This window comes from Phodopus roborovskii, unplaced genomic scaffold (assembly GCF_943737965.1).
Source record: "Phodopus roborovskii unplaced genomic scaffold, PHOROB, whole genome shotgun sequence".
Taxonomy (NCBI): Eukaryota; Metazoa; Chordata; class Mammalia; order Rodentia; family Cricetidae; genus Phodopus; species Phodopus roborovskii.
This window is the reverse complement of record NW_026126461.1, coordinates 2184096-2206321: the sequence shown is the minus strand read 5'-3', so window position 1 is coordinate 2206321 and position 22226 is coordinate 2184096. Positions and strand designations below refer to the sequence as shown.

Here is a 22226-nt window from a genome sequence, read left to right as displayed (position 1 = left end):
CACCCCCCACCCCCCACACCCACACCCACTCAAGACAGTGCCCAACATCTTCCAGGTGACTACTGGCCATTTACATCTTGCCCAAGAAGTCCTAAAACCTGCCCATCCACAGCAGCTCTCCAATGCCCCGTTAGGAAGGTGCTGTCCCTGTCAATCTCTCAGTGGGCTGGAGGTGGGTAGTGGACCAGCTGAGTACCCTCTGTGCAGCAGGACAGGAGAGAGGAGGAAGCAGAAGGCCCTTGGAGAGAGAAACTTGCTGAGACTGTAGATGTTGCTAGCCTTCAGCAGATGTCTGGAATTCAGATAGCCTTATGCACAGATGAGATCCAGACGTTACATTAAAGGGATAAAATGCCATGACCACAGAGCAGCAGGGTAGTGGGACGCCAGCAACATTGCTAGAATCCAGCGTTTTTTTTGTGAGGCATCATAATGCTGGATCAACAGGGAAATGTTTCAGTACTTACGGGAGAGACATCTGGGACATAGGAAATCTTCCTCTGGTTAGAAAGCAAGACAGAGAAGAAGGAAGTGACATGATAAATATGGGCTGAAGGGCAGGCACACCATCCACAAGGTAATATAAAGGAGGCAGACAATCCATGAAGTCTTATTCATACACAATGAATAAGTGAATCTTTAGAAACCTTTTTATATAGCAAAAAGTGGTCAATGAAATAAAAATCATGGAAAAAGAAAGAAAGAAAGAAACCATTTGCTCACAGCCCTAAATGTCTGGAAATAACAAAACCCTGAGAGTCCCATACAAAAAGAGCCACAGAAGTTTGACAACAACTACAGATACTTGAACACTGTGAATATGACATTGTTTCTGGAGATGATGACACAGTTTCTCCTAAACAATTCCACAGAGTCACCAGATTTTTTTTTTCAAAAGAAGAAAGAAGAAAAGCTCTCAAGATGAGTGTTGGGCATTTTCATACCATTAAATATGCACGAAAAGCTAGGAGAGTTTTGAGTAAGAATAATGAGGAGAGGACTTGTACAACAGATGTTTTAATGACTTTAAAAAAAAATCTCAGTAAAGAAAACCATGTGGTAGTAAAAACCAAAATAGAAAGAGTGATCAAATCAGAATGCACAGTCTAAAAAAAATTTATAAAGAAAAAAATGGATGTGAAAACAACAGCAGGTTTTAGAATAAATTAAAATCCAAATAGACTTCTCAGCTAGATTCGTCTCTCAAAGATTTACTTGTTTTTATTTCAAGTGTATGTGTGTGAGCCTGCATGAGTTTATGTGTATCCACCTGTGTTCAGGAACCCACAGTGACCAGAAGAGGACGATAGAGTTCCCAGAACTGGCGCTAGAGATAGGTGTGAGCCACCATGTAGGGAATGGGAAATGAACCCTGGATCTCTGCAAGAGCGGTAAGCACCCTTCAGCGCACACACAATGCTCTCGGCTGGGAAAGCCCCATAAATTCTTGCTATTATCATTAGTTAACTGTTGTCTTTATAAACTTAAACTCCATTTCCACAGCTTCCCTCAGACAACTGATGTCACACCAAACTTTTAGTTTGTGCCTGGGGAGTACTCTTTTCTGTCTACCTTCCTCCATATTGGTAATAAACGTGCATTAATCCTAGGGTACAAGAAGATGGCTCTTAGAAGCTACACAAGTTCACATGGTTGGTGAATCCCTGTCAGAGCTGCCTGCCACCTTGGGCCCTGACCTGCACATGCCTGAGTCATTCCAACTCCAGGTTCCCTTCCAGCCTCCAGGATGGATGACTTCAGTGCAAACTAATTACAAATTTGTTAATGGCTCCTGCTTTTCTGTGGAATACCATCTAGTCGACCCCCAGTACCCCCAAACCATTCCCACAGACATATTTGCACAGACACATAGCTAATGAGGTCACCATTGTGGGTGTATAAGCTTTTTCCTAAATAGTATGATGTGGTTTTACACAGGGGTGGCATCCTGGGGCCATTTGCTCAGGGAACAATCTCCCGACAGCTTAGTTAGAAATGGCACGTGAGGAACTGGCTCACAGAACTGCTGTGTTTCAGCAGGGCCTCTGCCATTGGGGGTCACTGAGAAGTTCAGCCAGGGATGCTGGAAGAGGCACCCCAGGGGAAGGTAACAAGAACCATCACACTGAATCCCTGCGTGAGGTGACAGCTGGATGGGGTGCATGGGGTGTAATGCCTCCTCTAGAAAGACACTGAAGTAAGTTGAACATGCACCACCATGAACAGCAGTGCAGACCTGTTACCTGTATCTCTTTAGCAGGAAATTTCCAGCACAGCTCTGATTCCCTCATTTCCCGGCCACAGTGTAGTAAAGGCAGCTGCCATGACAGTTCATAGGACAAAGATTCTGGGACCTCCTACAACTCAATGCTATGGCACTGGCTGCTGTTGACCCTGGTTCTAACCACTATGATCTGACAGGAAGCAAGTTCCAGGAGGGAAGTGCGCTCTGACTCCTGGTAGGGAAGACAAAATAGTGTGAGCAGCTAGCAGCTGGAACATGCCAGGTGACTCGGTCACATCTCAGAGGACCAAAAAAAAGGGAAGGCGGGAATGAGGGTATGGGGCGGGGAGTTGGGGGGAGCTGGGTCCACAAGCAGAGCTGAGACCTGTCACCAAGCACTTCTTTTGGCCAGGCCTTGCTTACTAAATGTTCTGCAGCATCCCAAAACAGTGCCACCGCCTGGGGACCGAGTGTTCAAACACGTGTGCTTGTGGAGGACAGTTCACATTTAAACCACAACTTTTGCAGATTTACTTGGGGGTCAGTAGTTTCCCCTGAGCTGTCCAGTGTTCTGCTGGCATCTGCCCATGCTCACAGCAGTGGACTGTTGTGTGTAATATTGGAAACACTGCAGGTGACAGGTTAGTTTCTGAGACGAGGTTATCAAGTGTGGTGCCATTAACTCAGTGTTGGCTCTTCGGCTCTGGGTGTCATTTTTAGCGTGTGGTTGCTTAGGCAACATTACCTCAACATCTTCTAACCTCTGATTTTCTTTTCACAAGAAATCTGCGACTATGTTAGATGTCGTAGAGCTAAGTGTTCCTAATTTATCTGTCTCCTATATCACAATGATTTGGAAGCATTAGCAGACAGCGACTCAGCTACTTCCCACCTTTCAGATGCATTAAAATAGTTATGAAAACAGCTATGTCTTTTATCTAGGAGCTTCTGAAGATTCTTTACACTACGAGCCATAGGGAACATTGTTCTTGAAACAGATGAATCGACTCAGGTTGTGACAGAGGAACACTTGGTGTCCTTCACGGATCAGCTAGCCTCAGAACCAACATTCAAAAAGAAGCCACACTATAACTGGCCATCAGAACCAGGCCAACAATCTGGGTATCGGGGATTCATCCTGTCATTTATCAATGCTCTAAGGCAAACTTCAAATTACAGCAGCTATATGGGTCGTAACCAAATGTGCAAGTTGTGGAACAGTTAGGCAGATCACGTGTCAACCATTATGGCACAATGGAACCATCAGCAGGGGCTCCTCATAGTTAAAGACACTAAGATCATTCTGTCTGTCCCAGATGCCACTTCAAGAATCTATTGTGCCTCTAAGAAACCAAATGAAAGTGAGAAACAGCAGAAGCTAAGACCAAACTGTGCCAGAAGCAACCTCTGATGCCTATGCCTTCCAAGTTTAGGATGAATGGTGCTCCTGGGGGCTTTAACTTTGGGATTATACATCCGAGGTGTTACTGGTTGTTGTGTATTGTTTTTTTGTAAGTTTGTCTTACTTTAAAAATACACCCATGAGAAACCTTGGAGGTGACTTGCACTACAGCCATCATGCCAACACAGTCAGCTTGACTGGACTTGGAATCACCTAGGAGACACACGTCTACGGGTGTCCGTGAGAGTGCTCACAGGGAGATTTAATGGGAAGAAAACCCACTCTAGGTAGTACTAGTTCATGGGTGTTTGGCTGAATAAAAAAGGGAAAAGAAAAAAGGAAGATGAGCAGCAGAAATAACGTGAGCACCTGTCCCCCACCCCCACCCCCATGACTTCCCAGCACAATACACTGTACCCCCAAACCATGAGCCAACACAAACCCATCCTTCCTCCCTTTGTTATGCATTTTGTCACAGCAACAAGAAAAGCTGTTGGTTCAGTTGCTCTTTGGGGAACTATGATGTGATGCTGAGCATAGATTTAATGGAACTAGATACATTGCTTATCTGTGGTGTCAAATCAGTCAAAGAATGATGGCCTATAGAGAGAGAGTCCTGGGCTTTTGTTTTAATATGGTCCTTTTAAGGCCCCCAGCCACAGAAGGTAAATATCACCTCTGCCCACACCCTTCCTGCCTGCCTGGCATAGGCACAGCTCACAGTGGACGTCCACGAATGTGTGACACAGACATACCCAAACATGGCGACCAGGAGGTTGACCAGCAGGATGTTGGTAGACAGCATGTAGATGCACACCAGCGGGATGGTGATCCACTCGGGGAAGCGGGGCAGGTTGTTCTCATCCATCTCCACACACAGTGGCTTGGACTCATTTCCCGAGAAGGTGCAGTGGGAAAAATCATATGTGGTACCTGTGGGCACAGAACCAGGAGGCCAGTGAGGCCCCTCTGGAGAAGCGAGGACCGTGACTGGCCAGGGGATGTGAGATCAGAGTCATCTGGTGCCGTGGGTATAATCTTCAGATCCTCCTGCCCACCAGACAGCTTACTGGGCAGCCTGACATAACCTAGAGTCTTCTGAGGGGGTCTCGATAGAAGTGTTGCCAAGACCAGTACAGCAATGTCTGTGAGTGACTGTCTTGACTGATGATAGATGGGGAGGGCCCAGTCCACCACGGAAAGTGCCGTCTCTAGGCAGTTGGGAGGAAGGTAGGGGTGCAACCTACGATGGAGTAGAAGGCGAGCTAAGCATTATCCAGTGAGGTAGCTAGCAAGCAGCATTCCTCTGTGGGTCCTGCCTCCGGGTTCCTGCCTCAAGTTCCTGCCCTAACTGGAAGTATTGTCTTGATCAGCATGTCTTATCACAGCAACAGAAACTAGAGCAGGGTGTATGGCCATGTTCTGTGCCCCAAGAAGCATCCAATCTCCTTAGTCAGTTTAAAGATTCAACCTGCAAAGGAGGCAGGCAGGATGGAATGAGGCCATAATCCAAATTGGACTACCCAGACACAGCTTCCCTCAGAGAAACCATCTCTGAAATGAACAGAAAGATGAGTGAGTAGCAACTGTGTGAGCAAATGGGAAGGGACAGGAGCCCAAAGCAGTGGCGGCAGCATATACTAAGACGGAGGGCTGGGACAGTGAACTGGGCAGTGCTGCATTGCTGGGTCACTATGTTCATAACGAAAACCATGGGCAATGTTAGAGGCTTGAAACAGAAAGCAAGTCTTTACCAAAGGGCTGCCCTGGCTGCAGCACGCCTCTGAAAGATCTGAGGGGCACAAGGGGAGCTTGAGTAGATGCCAGAGCACTGGTTATAAGAACGCTCTGCTGGGGGTGAGGAGGGATTGAGATCAACTCAACGGGCTGGGCACTAGCATCTAGGGGCGGTGTCAGAGCAGGTGCTGCGAGGTAATCTCGATCACCACCTTGACAGGATTGGGAGTCACCTAGGAGATGTAACTCTGGGCATGTCCACAGATGTGTTTCCAGAGACTTCAATCCTCAGTATGGGCAGCTCCTTCCCACGCCCAACCCATGGACTGAATAAAGAGGAGGAAGTGAGCTGAGTGTCAATCTCCTCTCTCTCTCTCTCTCTCTCTCTCTCTCTCTCTCTCTCTCTCTCTCTCTCTCTCTCTCTCTCTGCCTGTGGATGTGGTAAGACAAGCCACCTCACTCTCCTAGCACCATGCTTTCCCTGCCATGATGCACGGACTGTGTACCCTCAAACTGTGAGACAAGAGAACCCTTTTCTTCCGTACATTATTTCTGTCAGATATTTTGTCACAGCAACAAGTGACACTAACACAGGTCTGTCAAGGACAGCAAAGGTCTGACATGTCGTGGGTAGGGGATATAGCTCAGCGGTGGAAGGCTTCCCTAGGTAGTACAAGGGCCCGTTTGGTCCCCAGTACAAGAGTGGAGTGTCATAGGGCTCTGATGTACACCTCTGTGAACTTGGTGGGAAGAGCCTGGCATGGCCCTTGGAGGAAGCTCCGGTCTGAAAGGGAAGTAGGGACATTTTATTTGAACTTGCCAAGATGGGTTTGTGTGAGTTCAGAGAAAGCCACAGACATAGATTCTCTGGGTCTGAGGAGGGACATCCAGCCAGAGCCCGTGTTGCCAGCCCTGACATGGGCACACTGTGTAGGAGGATGGGGCTGTCCCAGGTAACCCTGAAAGAACCCAAGGATGAGACGTGCACACAGCACACACGCCTGCCCTACCTGCCCCCTAAGTGATGCTCCTCTTTAGGACTCAAGCCAGCAGCATGAGGAGCTGTCCTTGAGACCAACTGTGTCACAGTGCCAACCAGAGGGTCCCAAGGACCTTTCCACCGCTGCATAGAAAAGACCTGTTTCTCAGGGTTGGAAGAGGCTTAGACTGAGGGGCAGAGACTGTTGCAGGGAAAACCAGAGGAACTGAGAAATGCCACCAGCCAGGTCTAGCCCTGGCCCAAGAAAACTGTCAGTGTAGTTCATGCGGGCAGGATGGGAGAAAACATGTTGGGGCTACTGTAAACATCACGAAGCCCACACATGCACACACACACACACACACACACGCACGCACGCACGCACGGGCACACACACAGTCCCCCCAAAACTCAGATTTGTGTATGCCCCATCTAGCTTTTACAGCTTGAGTGTGGGCACCATAGAGTACCATGCCACCACCAGCCTCACTCTCCCACCTGCTGGGCAGCGGGCTAATGATGGAAGCTTCGACGGAAGGTTCTAGTGTCCATCTTCCACGTGCTCTTTGGGAATAAATGGGAACCTGGACCTTGTGACATATAGGAAAGTACAGTTGACAACACCCATGTTGGAACCAACAAGGACTATCTCTGGTAACTGGGAAATGACATGAATTTTAAAAACTTGACATGTGGCTTAGTGGGTAGAGGACTTGCCTAGCAGCATGGAACCCTGGACTCAACCCCCAGCACCAACAATAACCAGGCATGGTGGTACATGCTTGCAATTTCATCAGAGATGGGAGGATCAGGGATTCAAGGTCATCCTTGGCTACACAGGAAATTCAAGGCTAGCCTGGGCTAAAGACCATGTCGCCCAAAAAAAAAAAAATACTGATAAAGAAATAAAAAGACTTAAAGATTGAAATGAGAACAAGGTAAGATCTTTTTTAGGAGGGAAAGAGGTGACTGGATCAGGGTTGGGTCCAGGATGTCAGAACAGTCACCGCCAGCTCCACCCCATAGGCGCAGAAGCTCTACCTCTGTCCATGCAGAGCCGGGCTTACCATCCACGTCACTGGGCACCTGGCCAAACATGGCCAGGTAGGGCTCGTAGATGACAGAGCGGAAGATCCACCTCCAGCGCTGTTCGTTTTGCCTGAGGATCCCCTGCCTGGCCACACCAAAGGCCACCATCCACACAGCAAAGAGGAACAGGAAGAAGAAAACGTCGATCAACTGTCGAGGGAGATGACAGCAGTTAGAACTACGCTCGCAGTGGCTGGCTACCAAGCCTGACCGTTCCCAGCCAGTCACAGAGATGGGCAGAGAGAGGGTTCCAGGGCCCACAAAACTTAAGTCATCAAGTTGCCTGGCCACTTACTTATCTCACACCAATTGATTAACTGTTGGGGTTAAAACCAGGCCCTTGCACGTCGGGCAAATGTTCTACCACTGAGCTACATCCCCAGCCCTTAACCACCAAATGGAGCTGAGCCCCTGCACTGTTGCTTACTGACCTCGGAAAGCTCAGATGCAGCACTTTTGTGAGCGAGGGCCCAGCTCAAAAACCAGAGGGCCTCACTTGGGGATGAGCCGGCTCCAGCCACACCTGGAAATGCTTGCATTCTTTCAACCCCCCAGATTATTTTTGCAGAATTACTTCTTGGGAAAACAAAAGCAGCCCTTGTGAGAGGAGAACAATTTCCTTTTTTTTTTTTTTTTTTTTTTTTTTTTTTTTCTGCTATGTTTTGCACACACAGCTTGGATGCTTTTAGTTAAAACCACACACTCAGCCTCAGCATTTGAAAGGGACGTCCCCATGAGCTCATCCAGTGGCCCATCTGATTTCCAGACATAGCCATCCCCCCCCCGGGGGGGAGGGCATGACACCCCCAGGCTCCGTGTTCTCCTGTCGCAAATGTAAAAAAAAAAGCCTGGTAGGGCCTTTCTTCCACATTGGTATTATAGGGTGTGGAATTTAGGATCCCTGCATCTCTAGGTATCTGACTCACCATTTATATCTAGCTCAACTTGAACTAGAACAATCCCATCTACAAAAATGGCATAACCCCCTCCCCCATATGCTCTGAGTGAGCTGTTCCGATTCAAATGGAAGCCCACTGCAAAGCGTGAACTTCCAGGAAATCCCAGAATCCCAGTGACTTGCTGGCAGCCCAAACGTCAACACTGTTGGATCTTTGGAGTCCTCTTTCCTATAAATCTCCCCTGGGGATGGCCTCTGATAAAGACGGATAAAAACAAATGCCCCTGTGAATGCAAGCTATGCCACGAACAAAACCCTCCCATCAACTGTGGACTCTGAGCAGGTTGAGAGAAGGCTGCCCGCTGGTGTTGCTGGCTCTCACCATTCGCTGTAGCATTATGATCTTGGGTCCTAAGTTCCTGCTCACGGTGAAAATGTGGATAAGCCGTAGAGTGAAGATAATGTAATCCAGACAGAAAATGACTCGCCCAGAGTACAGAGAGCTTCTATTGGACGAGTGGAGTCTACGGAGAGGAAAAGAGAATCTGTGGGACATGGAGCCACATCTGAAGGTTTACTGTGGGTGGGTGTGTGTGGGTGTGTGTGTGTGTGTGTGTGTGTGTGTGTGTGTGTGTGTGTGCATCCTGGTGTCTAACTCTATTGCTTCCTGCTGTGGTTTTTGACACAGGGCCTCCCATTGAGCCTGGAGCTCGCTGATTGAAACCATGAGCTCCCACACCTGCCGATGTTGCCCCAGCCTGGGTTCGGGTCACAGATGGGTGCGGTCAATCTCAGCTCTTACACGGGTTCTGTGGGACTGAGCACAGTCCTCACACTTGAATGGTGGGCCATGTCCCCAGCTCACTGTAGGGCCTTTGATCATCATTTGAGACTTAGTTGTCTTCTCGCACACTCTGGCTGTGAGGTTAGAGGGATATACTGATAGCTAGAAGGGTGACTGCAGGACTAGTATGCAGGCCAAAGGCCCATGCATCTTAAACTAAGTGGGCCCAAGTGAGTCAGCATTGGAAGACACTCAACATCCCCAGTACCTTCTCCTTGGATTCTAATTACACCCCCAAAGCCTATTTGAAAAACCAAAAGCGAAACTGTAGAGCCCAGGATAGGGAAGAAAGAGTAATTTATGTTGGCCAAGTAGTGTCTCCACAGGGCAGGGACAATGGCTTCTTGTGGTCATCTCTGGAGGGGCATGAAGTGACTGGCCCATCCATGGACTTGAGATATCCAAGATTTTTGTCCCCACGTTTTGTGCCAAAATGCCTGGAGGTGGGAAGGTGGGAGAAACCACTTACCGGAACACGATACCCGCTATGAAGTAGAAGAGCCCCAGTGTGTCCATAACGTTCCACAGGTCTGTGAAATAATTCACTCCATTCATGTACCACTGTGGCAAGAAAGGGGCACACAAGAGAATGGGAAACTTGGACACTTGGACAACTTGTACACAAAGTGTCCACAGGGCACTTTTGAGACTGTTTGTGTCAAGAACCCCACTACTAGGACCTCTGTTCCAAGGGCACCAGAAAGCTGGGTGCTCTCTTAACACATGTACAGCTACCAGAGTCAAGAAAAGGGTTGTGTTCTCCCATCCTCTCAAAATGAAGCCACAGAGAATGAGTGTGACCTGTGTGGAAAACCATGAAATAGCCGGGTGACCATGGACAGCAGTGTAGACCAAGTGCCGTCCTGACCGTCTTCACCATAGATTTGTGTATTTATTGTAAAAAAAAAAAAATAGAATACATACAGTAGAACAACTTGATTAGCGAAACCTTTAAAAAATGTATTCAAGGAGGAAAGATTATTAATTAGACTCCACAAACTAGGACTCCAACCTGGCTGTGTAACCCTCCCATTAGCCTACCTGTTCAGAATCTGGCTACTAGGAGCCTGAGGGTCAGATCTGGGGCAACACAGAATAGGGAACAATGCATTCAGTGAGGTATGGTATTCAGTTCCCTAAAAGATGGATGTCCGTGTCACAAACTCATCCACCTGAGTCTATCTGGGACTCTGCTTCCTACTTTATCCCTGAGCCCAAGGCCTAGCCATGATGGCTAACATATCCACCCTGGGACTGGTGGGCTTCTAGAGTCCACCATTATTCTGCAAGCTGGAATGCAGGAAGGAGGCAGGGACACACGGCTTGAGTGGGCAAAGGAGGAGAGCATGGTCAAATCACGATGGAACAGTGAACTCCCCCAGGCCTGGGCAACCTGGGTTAGATCATGTCCCCACTGTGGGGAGACTAGTTTAAGGTCAGGACTCTGGAGAGGACACAGGAGCATCCATTTATCTGGGCAGTGCTGACCCTCAGGACACCAACTGCCATTTGCTACTCTGTGCCTGCTAAGATTGAGAGTGGTTGGCACAGGTCCTGCCTAGCTGCTCTGCTTTTCACCTGCTGGGAGGTTGGTACACACGGTCCCATACTACTCCAGCCCATCCTCGCCTGAGGGACTCTGGAAGCCTGGTCTGTATTATAGGAATCATAGATAGATGAGCCCTGGGTCACTAAAATACCACTACAGGGAGAAAAGATTGGGGTTTTTAAATGTGTGTTTGGGGGGGGGTGCAAGACTAAACTGTGTTCATGAAACACCGGGTGTCTTCATCGTCACCTTCATGCTGTGACCGCCTCAGACCTAGAGGAACTTTCCGAGATGGTGGGGTGGAACTTACCACATTTTAAACAAACAGCCACCGTGTCTGCTTAGCTCCGCTAAGAGTGAGTTAACTGGGTCTGCACTGTTGACTGTCTAGGTTAGAAAACCTCAATTAGATGGGAACACTCTCCCCTGGGCAAGGGACATCACTCGTCACCAGAGAGTATTGGGTTTCTGAGTCCCAGATACAATCTAAAACAGACACTGTCATGATTAGGGGTTTTCTCTAGCAACTGTGAAATCTTGTCTGGTAAGACTGACTGCACAGGCCCGCAGAGCTCTTCCGTGAAGGAAACCAACCCTGTTTAGGAATCCTAAGACAAGGGTGTGCAGAAACTAAGAGAAACAGCGCCCTCTAGTGACAGATTCCTCAAGGAGAAAACTTGACAGCAGTGGTCTGCAGATTTGCTCATGTTTTATCAATCATTCCGAGAAAAGGCCACCTTGGTTTCTCTGCTCAAAAGGGAATGAGGATGTACCCTCTATCTACCTCCTCATCTCTGGCTTCAATAACCATGCCCATGGTGACCCTCGGGAGTGACTTATGAGCACCCTGCTCGTCACTTCCTGCATCACTACAACATTCTCAGCAACATGACAATACCAGCTATGGCTTCAGATATCGCAGCAAATCTAAGTCTAAAGTGGGTCCCCTCCCACCCTTGATGCTGTTCTGGGGACTGCCAGAGCATATGTCAGGACCTGGGGACACTCAGAGGACTCAGTACAAGAGGAGACAACCCAATCCATGTCTCTGTGTCTCTTGGGAGTTCCTGCAGTAGGAAATGGCACCCAGAGAAAGGGAAGAAGAAACAAAATGACCACTCCGGCTGTATTGTTCCTCCCTCTCCCCTCCCCTTTCCTGCTCTGGCCCCCCTTCCTCTCCCCACCCAGTCCTCATGACTTAACCCCCTATTGGCCGTGAGTCAATTGATGCTCTCACCCAGGCAGTTCTTCTCTGAATGTTGGGTGTCCCCCTGGTTATCACACAGAGTACCTCGGTCCCACTCTGCTGCTGACATATAAGCCAGAAGGAGACCCGAGGAGCAAAGGCTGCCCGGAAGTGCTATGGACTGCGCTGCACCTCCAGACTGAAGCCCTCAATTCTCTACCTGGGAATGTGACCGTGTTTGGAAAGCAGGTCACTGCAGATGGAACCGGACACGTCAAGATGGAGTCCTGGTCCAACATGACTGCTGTCCCCAGGGGATGAAGAAATTAGGACACACCTGCACATACGGAGGGCACCATATGGACATGAGGCCAGGGGTCAAAGTGTCCCATCCACAAGGCACAGAATAGTAAGGATGGCCAGAAAACTTCTAGAAGCCAGGGGATAGAATAGAACCATTTCCTTTATTGTGCTAAATAGGGCCAACCCAACCTACATCCTCATTTTGCTCTTTAGTCCTCCAGAAATATAGACAGTACACTGTAACTCAAGCCATCTTGTGTGTCTTGGGGTTGTCTTCCTGCACCCCCACTGACTCTCCACCCCCTTCCACACAGCTTACCTAGCAGTCAAGAAGAGAGGTACATATTGGCACTGGGGTCAGGACCCCGCCCAGCCTCCATATCCATAATCACTAATTGATCAAGACAGATGCATGCTGAGAATAGACAAACAAGCCTCGGAATCCCTCGAAACCCAAGAACCCTGGAGACTACACATAAAGATCTATCAGAGACAGTTAACATGGCAGTGTAAGCCATCATAGTGCTCTTAGACTAGTTGGAGCCTACAAGGGCAAGAGCAGCAATGTTGCCCCTTCAAATCTCTTCTACCACCGCCAGGCCTCTACTGTGTAAACTGTACATACCCCGTAAGTTGAGTACCTAGCACATACTTGCTAAATGATGTGTGTTTTAAGGTTCAGGTCCAGAAGCGACTATTGTAAAATGTTATTTTAAGATGTGTTACATTTGTTTATGCTGTGGAACATTTGATTAATCATACAAAGATGTATTGCATTCTTTTGTGGGGCCCTTGTTTAACTCTGTGACGATGTGTTAGTGTGCCTGTCTAAAATATCTGATTGGTCTAATAAAGAGCTGAGTGGCCAATAGTGAGGCAGGAGAAAGGATAGGTGGGGCTGGCAGGCAGAGGGAATAAATGGGAGGAGAAATCTGGGGATGGGGGAGAAGGAGGAAGTGAGGTCAAGAAGCAAGAAAAGAAGGGGCCAGCCAGCCAGCTACACAGCCAGCCATGGAGTAAGAGTGAAAGTAAGACATACAGAAGTAAGAAAAGGAAAAGGCCCAGAGGCAAAAGATAGATGGGATAATTTAAGTTAAGAAAAGCTGGCTAGAAACAAGCCAAGCTAAGGTTGGGCACTCATAAGAAAGAATACTCGGTGTAAAAACAACAACATTTTGGCATTTCAGCACGGGGCTAGAGTAAGAGAACAACCAACAACAAGCAGCAGAATCGGAAAGGAATTTCTGAGGCCAGTTTTCATCATGGGTCAGGACCGTGCCACCTTCCCCCTCAACATGGATTTCTTCAACATCTACTACCTCAGTAAGTACCTGCTCCATGAAGCCTTGGGCAGAGTTTGGGTTCAATGGTGGAGCAAAGATCCTCAAACATGCACATCCCAAGAAACTTCACACAAGGACCACAAAGAACCCATGGCGATTACTACATGACTTGATGTGCTAGGCATTAGTGTGCTCTAGATGGGCAGTCCCCCAGATCCCCGGTTGCTTGGCAGGCTGTCTCTGGTGATGATGAGGATGGGTACACAGAAGGTTCCCAATGATGGAGTGGCTCAGCCCATGGTCTCTCAAGCACTTTCCTCCTCTGACCTAGTTTGTTTCTGCTGCTGTGATAGGAACATCCTAACCAGAAGCAACTCAGAAAAAAAAAAAAAAAAAAAAGGATTTGTTTGACTTACACTTCCAGGTCATACTCCATTGCTGAGAGAATCTAGGGCAGGAACATGCTGGAACACTGCTTCTTTACACGTTCATGCTCAGGTTTCTCAAACAGCCCAGGACCTATGGATGGTGCTGCCCACAGTGGGCCGGTACCTCCTATACCAATCAACTATCAAGGCAATCCCGCACAGACATATTCACATGACAGTCTTATCTAGATGATTCCTCAGTCGAGGTTCTCTTCAGATTACTATAGGCTGTGTCAAGCTGGCTATTCAAGCTAAGAGAGGCACCTTCCCTGACTGAGCCATATCCATCAGTTACCGATAATTATGGGCCATGGCGTGAATTCAGTTCTAAGAGATCTCACTGGGGTGCTGCGAATTTTAAAATTACATTGAGATCCATAGACTATCATCTGGTAGGAATTTATTTGCAGCATAATGACTGCATTTGTAGTTCAGAAACAACTCCAATTGCTCTTGGTGCCAGGAAGCCGCTACCCACAGAGGACACCTTGAGGAAGTGCCCAGTGTTGTAACTGTTTCCTCCAAACTGAAGCAACCTCTCCTGGGAGGGGAAAGGAGGCACAGAGGACTCAGAAGTTATGGGCGCCTCCCTGTAAACAGCCACAGTTGCTGAGGCAGGAGACTCTGGGAGAGCAATTTCTCCACAGACTAGGCTTTGCCTTCCAGAGATGGAGCTTTCTCGAATGAGTTTTCTGGGTGAACTTTGATGATGTCACTGCCTTCAAGTCACCCACTCTCTTGTCAGTTACCCCAAGACTCACTGACTACATAACCCAGACTCACGGAATCATCTCTCTGCCATGTTGTCAATGTCCTGTCTGGGGTGAACAGGATTCATTCACGTCTCCCTGGGGAGAACAATACAACCCTTGCCTACCTGCCTCACTTCGTCACAGAAGAGGACGAAGACCAGGGCATAGAGGATGAGCTCGGGGGTGTGTGGCACTGAGTGGAAGTCCATGAGCAGCACGTAGGCAAACAGCAGGAGGAAGGCAATGTAGAAGACCACGTTCCAGGAGAAGACCACGAAGGGTGAGGTGAAGAAGGCCACGTAGTACCACAGCAGCTTCTTGTGCTTGTCAATGGGCTTCTTCCTGGACCAAGCCAGAGTGGGGCGGAGTCACCTTCCTCACACCCTCACACACAGATACACACTGACACAGTCACACACAGGCCAGGCACACACATTACTTCCAAACATGCTGATACAGGCACACACAATCACATGCACAAACACACATGTTTATATACACAAATACAAATGTACACATACTCAGACACACACACACACCTGGAGGGCCATAGCATACTTTCTACCACAGACAAGGAACAGACAGGCAAAACTGAATCCCAAGGTTGACCCAGCCAAAACTCAACCTTTGTTTTTGTTTTGTTGAACTTTTTTGTTTGTTGGTTGTTTTTTGTTGTTTTGTTTTGTTTGTGATCAGAGAATCCAAATTCAGCCTCAGGTACAGATGACAACCTCAGGCCCACCTGCTCAAAAACCATCCTAGAAAAAGCCAGGGAAGCTGCCAGACCACACACACAGATCCCACAGTGAGTGTTCCAAGCTCTAGGCTTTTATACAAATACTCTAACACACATACCACACAGATGTTCGCATGCATGATTAGATGCCCAAGTCCACACCTAAATGATACGAGGCCACAGCCCACCAGGGGAATGACAAATAGACACAGGATGATCTTCCAGTTCTTTGTGTCTCGGGAAATCTCTCCATACCATTGCTTAGAAAGAAAGTTCTAGAAGAAAGCAGAGATAGAGAACACAGAGGTTGTGGATGTAAGTATACAAGAGACAGGGCACAGTCAATTTGTCTCAGCCCTGCACACTACCAAAAAACTTAACCCCTATATTAATGTCTTTAATTTTTCAGATGTTGTCTGGATTATAAGGCATGAAGAAGCAACTTAAAATTTTGTTTGATTTTCTCTGGGTGGTGGTGGTGTATGCCTTTAATCCCAGTACTCAGGAGGCAGAAGCAGACAGATCTCTGTGAGTTCGAAACCAACCTGGTCTACAAGAACTAGTTCCAGAACAACTTCTAAAGCCACAGAGAAACCCTGTCTTGAAAACAACAACGACAAAAATTTGTTTGATTTTCAAGTCTTTTTCCTAAGTTCAGTTCTATGAGCTTTAAAAGAGAGTGTTACAAGAGTGAAAATTCACAAAGTCTATGAATTTTTAACTACTATGATTTAACTACTATTATTTGTGTAAGCTTAAACAGATAAGTGCTTGGCTGGAGAGGGACAAGCTGGGCCCCACAAAGAGCACCGGCAAGCAGCACACTGTAGTTGTAAACACTTGCAGCAGGCTCTACGGGGAATCCAGAGGCTCTCAAGAGCTCCAAGGGCCACCTTCCTTCTTAACACAACATGTCCACATCTTCCTTCCCAGCTCACTGCCTTCCAGCTCACTTCCAGAGCTAACTGCTTCCAAGGACAGTCTGTTTGTGTGTCTGTCTGTCTGTCTGCCTGCCTGTCTCTGTGTCTGCCTGTTTGTCTGTGTGTGTGTGTGTGTGTGTGTGTGTGTGTCTGTCTGTCTGTCTGTCTGTCTCTGTCTGTCTGTCTGTCCATTTACTGGCCACCTGGTATGGTGCAAAGTCTGAAGTAGGCAGCAATCCACAGAGGATTAAAACCCAGCTCTACTACCTCCTAGCAAGCAAGCATGAGAAATAGTCTAGAACCTATCTGAGCCCTGAGTCCTCAAAATGAAATTAATTTCGACCACCTCCACAAGCATGGTGCAGATGAAACATGTAACAAGCATGGTTCTCTCACCTATACCCTGATTAGACCTACAATGTTCCACTGCCGAGGTGGGCACAGCTAAGCCACTGCCTGCTAAACTGGCCTCAGGAGCACCTTCGTCCACCTCATGGCTCCTCCATCACTCATAATGGCCGAAGTGGCAGCAGCTGACACGGCCGACCTTCCCTTTCATACAGAATTCCATGGCATCACCATAGCGACTCTCTGACAAGCGCAGCCGCTGCTATTTGAATAAGAAGTCCTCCACAGGCTCATGGGCTTGAACACCTCGTTCCTAACTGGGAGTGCTGTTTGTGGAGATTCTTGGGTCTGGCTGGAGGAGTGGGTCACTGAGGTGCGCCTTGTAGAGTTATAGCCTAAGCCAGTCTCCAGCCCCATTCTTTGCTTTCTAACCCACCAAGAGTGAAGTGTCGGCACCAGGAACCCCGCTGCACTGGGTTATGACTGCAAGCCCAAATATGTCTGCCCTCATTTAAGTTGCCTCTGTCATGTATTTTGTCACAGAAAAATACCTAATATACACCACTGTGCCCATTTCACAGATTAAAAACTGAGGTCAGTCATCTCATATCTGCATTAGTGGACTGAGACCCTGGCAGGGAGATCCAGAGACCGAAAACTCATCATTATAATGTTTTGTGGAAGCCCAAAGAATCCTTCCTCCTTGCCATCGGTCTTACCTTCATTTCTGTTACTGTGATAAAAATACCCAGGGGGAAAGCACTTTTGGGGAGACAGGGTTTATTTTAGCTTATAGTCCCACATTACAGTCCATCATTTCGGGGAAGTTAAGGCAGGAACCTGAGGCACAATCACACCAGTAATCAAAAGCAGAGAGAAATTAATGTGTTTAATATTCATCTAGCTTTCTCTGTTCTTCTACAGTCCAGGATCCAAGACTAGGGAACAGTACCACACATGGTGGGCTGGACTTTCTCACATCAGTCAGTCAGTCAGTCAGTCAGTCAGTCAGTCAATCAATCAAACAAGTAAGGCAACATCCCCCAACCCCACCGCCACACACATACATATATACACAGATGCAGCCATTGACCAATCTCATCTAGACAATGCCCCCCTGAGACTCTTTCTGGATGATTCTACAGTATGTCAAGTTGACAATTAAAGCTAGGCATCACAATGTTTGGGGCTCTTAGATATTTTCCAAAGATCCATCCATAACAGCATAGTTTCCAGTGTAACACTTGGGTGGGTGGCACAATCTTTAAGAGGGTGGGACCTAGGGGAAGGCCATTGGGGGCCACACCCACGAAGGGATTTGGTTCCTCCCCCACCACCTTTTAGCTTCCTAGCTGTCATGAGGTGAGTGTCTACCTCTAGCACGTGTTCTGGCCACATCATGCACCCAGAAACAATGGGCACAACCCACCATGAACTAAAACCTCCAAGCACCGTGAGCCCACATAAGCCTCTCTCCTTTTAAGGCAATTACCTCAGGCATTTGGTTCCAGTGACGGAAAGCTGCCTGATGCACTCCTGTACCATCTCTTGAGGTGAGGTTTGCACGAAAGCACACGTGTCATCGCTTTCATATTGTTACCCCCCTACTGGGGCATCCCTGGGCACATTTCTCGGGGCCTCGCTTTTACTTACCTGGACCCCTGGCTGAGCAATGAAATGCTGGTCTGTAGCCTCCACCGCCAGCTCCAGACAGTTGCTCCCGCCCCAGGCTTCACAGGAGTAGACCAGTAGCTGCTCTGCCAAGTCCTCATCATTGCTGTAACACTCAGTGAACAGCTCTGCATCGTCATGGAGGGGAGGGCTGGGCTCAGCTTGTAGACATGGAACCTGGCCTGCCTATCCCCCGTGAAAACCTGAACAGATGGGGCGTAAGGATCCAGGCATACAGAAGGCGTAGGGAAAGCTGGCCAAATGTGTTCCTTACTACATACATGCTTTCTTTAAACACAGCATGGTCAGCAGGGCTCTTTAGTGCAGAGGGCATTGGCACATGCTTATGGACTGAGCTGCCTCCAACACCTAGGGACCCCTCTCACTGGTGGGAATCTGTATGGACACAGGCAGAAGGCCCTTTCTCTCTCTCTCTTTCTGAAAGACTCTGGATCCTCTACCCCTCCTTTCTTTCCTGAAGCAGCCCCTTCCCTTTCATTTCCCTCCCAAGCCATCTGAGTTCGATATCTTGGCAAGCACTATGGGACACTCACCCACTGCTCGGGTCTCATACTCATTGGCCAGTTCTTCTGATTCTCCAGCAGCGTTGATGTCATTCTTGACTTTAGCCAGGGTCTTCAGAAGCTTGCTGGCCCCCAAGGCTGCCAGAGTACAGCCTTTGGTCTTTTGTTGGGCAAAGATGGGGAAATGTTGGTTAATTCATAATCTCTGAAAGCAGTAACATCGATAGTAACTTTTGAAAAGTATGGACAGGCAGGAAATGGCAATAACCACTCAGTGCAATTCAAAGTCAGGTCTGTAATGAGCTTGGAACAGACTTGGACCTCAGTAAGCTATTCGTGGTCTTGTAGGTGGAATCATCATATTAAAAAAATATATCTGGCCATTGGAGGTGCACACCTTTAATTACAGCACTCTGGAGGCAGAGGCAGGCAGATCTCTGTGAGTTTGAGGCCAGCCTGGTCTATAGGGTGAGTTCTAGGACAGGCTCCAGAGCTCCCTCCCTCCCCTCCTTCCTCCCTTCCTCTTTCCCTTTCTCCCACCCTCTCATGCCCCCTGACCACCCTCCCATCCCATCCCCCCCTCAATCCACGTGTAGGGTGATGCCTTCCAGGAGGGGTCACCTAAATCTGCCAAGTCATTTGGAGTAGGGACTAGGACTTCTCTCCTGTCTCTAGGTTAAGGGAGTATGCCTCCATGAGGAATGTGCTCCCAAAGTCCTTTTGTGCACTAGGGATACATCCTGGTTCCACTGTCTGAGGTCCCTTAGACTGCTCAGGCCTTCTAACTGAGACCCATGTTCGGGGGCTCTGAGCAGTCCCATGCTGGATTCCCAGCTATCAGTCTGGGGAGCCATTAGTTCCTCCTTGTTCAGGTCAGCTGTCTCTATGTGTTTCTGTAACCTGGTCTTGTCTGCCCTCTCTGCATCTGGATTCCAGTTCAGCTCAGTGTTTAGCTGTGGGTGTTTGCTTCTGTTTCCATCAGCTACTAGAGCTGGACACCTGCTCTTTCATTTGCTCAGGCAGCAGCAGCAGAGTCGACCACGTGGAGCACTGGGAGAGTACCTGTATCAGTTGATGTGACCAACTGACAGGCTTACAGCTGGAAGAACAAGGCGGCTGCAGACAAGCCTGTGTGCAGGTCTGGCAAAAAAGAAGCCTACGTGGCAAAGGCTCAAAGTCCTCCAGGGTCTGGACATAACGGTGTCAGAAATGGTAACTGCAAATGAAAGCCTTAGTGTCTACCCCCAGGGTAATATAGACAAGAACTCTGTGCCTCATATTATAACCATCATGGCAGCTTTAATGTGCCCGCCGCTTCTAGGCTCAGTAGCCACAAAGACAAGGGGCCCTCTCTGTACAGATAAACAACTGTCCACAGGGAGCTCACTAGAAACCACTGTGTGCTAAGGAAGGCACAGCTCTCCCCACTTTGGAGGTCTGCATCATTAGCTTGCATCTGAAACTTGAAGACAAAATTCTGGATACTTCTCCAGTGTTTCCAGATGGCATTACACCCCACATGTCTGTTGTCTTGTCCTGTGGAGACAGGATCTCAGTTATGAGGCCCTGGCTGTCTTGGAACTCACTATGTAGGCCAGGCTGACCTCAAACTCAAAGATCTGCTAACCTCTGCTTTCTGAGTGCCTAAGTGAGTGTGCACCATCACTCCCTCATGTCTATTTTAATTGTAATTAGTTAACTGATTTGTTTCCTTTTTAAAGTGGTGCTGTACTTCCCAACCTTATTTTTAACTCATGTTATGTGCATTAGAACATATAAAGACAAAAGATAAAAGTTAAAAAATAAATTTCAAAGCCTCTTACACTTGGGGAAAAAATAATGGGCAGTCAGCAGAGGTGCCCTGGAGAACACCTCCCTGATTCCTTTCTGGGGACCACCCATCCTAGGCACACTTCCGAGGACATGCAAACAGGTACAGCCATGGTCCTGTGCACCAGATGCCCCAAATTCCAAACTAGGCATACGAGTGTAAGTCAGGCCAGACTCCTATAACACAGCATGTATTAGGCACCAATTCAGTGCGGGCCTGGACATTTACCTGCTCCCAAATGACCTTGGAGAGTTCCTTCTTGTTCTGAAGGATGGCCCAGATGAAGAGAGCTTGCAGCGGGTGCCGGGTGGTGAGAGATGCATCCTGAGAGGGGTCAGAACATTGGGTCACGACAAGCAAATGTAACCCACTTTAGGTACACTATTCTGACAATGAAATGGGATGGTCAGAAAGCCCGAGAAACAGGCCTTCTGTCTGGACGCCTGTGGGGCTGCATCTGTTTAGCGGCATTGTTCACTGCAGCTCGGCAGGGGTGTGATTTGACACAAAATCTTTCATCTAGCACAAAAGACAAAGTACAACTGTATGAGAAGGCATAAAAGGGGAAAAGTGCTGAGAGCAATTCAAAGACTAAATGCCTTGTGATGCGCCGTGGAGAAAGCAATTCTCCATTCTACAGAATCCGCTAGAGGGGGAAACGTGGTCAGACTAAATCTAGCTCTCCCGTGGCTCACATCCAATTGTCATCAGGGAAAAAAAAATGTGCTTATTTCTTTGGACAGTTATTCAAAGATTGGAGGTCTGGCTCGTATTTAAGATTCTGTATCTTCCAAGGAATATTTTCAGACGGAAAGTGGCTGTGTGTGTCCCCTCTGCAGTTCCCCTGTTGATGGACTAAACTCTAAACTGTACATATGAGGCCCCATTATGTGCTGTGTTTCAAAAATGTTAACATAGATAATGCCAAACAGAAGATCTACACTTTAATTCAACCACACACTGAGCTCTCTCTCTCTCTCTCTCTCTCTCTCTCTCTCTCTCTCTCTCTCTCACACACACACACACACACACACACACACACACACACACACACACACCAGATGTAAAGCTCTAGTTTGGATTTCCCCAGAAGCAATCCTGATATAAGAATTTGAGCCAAGTGCTTATTTAGAGAGTGAGGAAATGAAGTCAGAAAAGTAAGAGACCAAGCAGGCAGCCATGGTTGTGTTGCCGGAAGCTCATTCCCTATGGCCCTGGATCTCTCCTTATGATGAGGGGCAATTGGGGCATTCACTAGCACCAGATTCTGATCAGAGCAAAGGCTGGTAATAACTGATGATGTTGTTGAGTGGAACTGGACCTGTGCATACCCAAAAAGGAATCCCAGGACATTCGCTTGTGCTCTAATGGAAATATCCGCTACTCCATTTGTTCACAGAGCTCCTGGCAGCCCTTCATTCTTTTACCTGGGCAGCAGTGAACTATTTTTGTAAACAGGCTGAAACAGGAGCAGGAAGCCATCTGTTTGTCCCTGCTCCCCATCAAATAGCCTTAGAAAGTG

At 48.0% G+C, this 22226-nt stretch overlaps 1 protein-coding gene across 1 annotated transcript in view; it reads right to left on the bottom strand.

Moving 5' to 3' along the window:
* The window catches only part of Trpm8 (transient receptor potential cation channel subfamily M member 8), an 81478-nt gene that overhangs the window by 21249 nt on the left and 38003 nt on the right, over positions 1–22226 (bottom strand). Inside the window, exons 13-21 of the mRNA XM_051190755.1 lie at positions 20933–21028; positions 18904–19033; positions 18332–18477; positions 15573–15685; positions 14800–15016; positions 9643–9734; positions 8712–8853; positions 7410–7581; positions 4382–4559 (exon numbers count right to left, since the gene is read on the bottom strand). Coding sequence (XP_051046712.1) covers positions 4382–4559; positions 7410–7581; positions 8712–8853; positions 9643–9734; positions 14800–15016; positions 15573–15685; positions 18332–18477; positions 18904–19033; positions 20933–21028 — 1286 coding nt within the window. The remainder of the gene's footprint in view (positions 1–4381; positions 4560–7409; positions 7582–8711; positions 8854–9642; positions 9735–14799; positions 15017–15572; positions 15686–18331; positions 18478–18903; positions 19034–20932; positions 21029–22226) is intronic.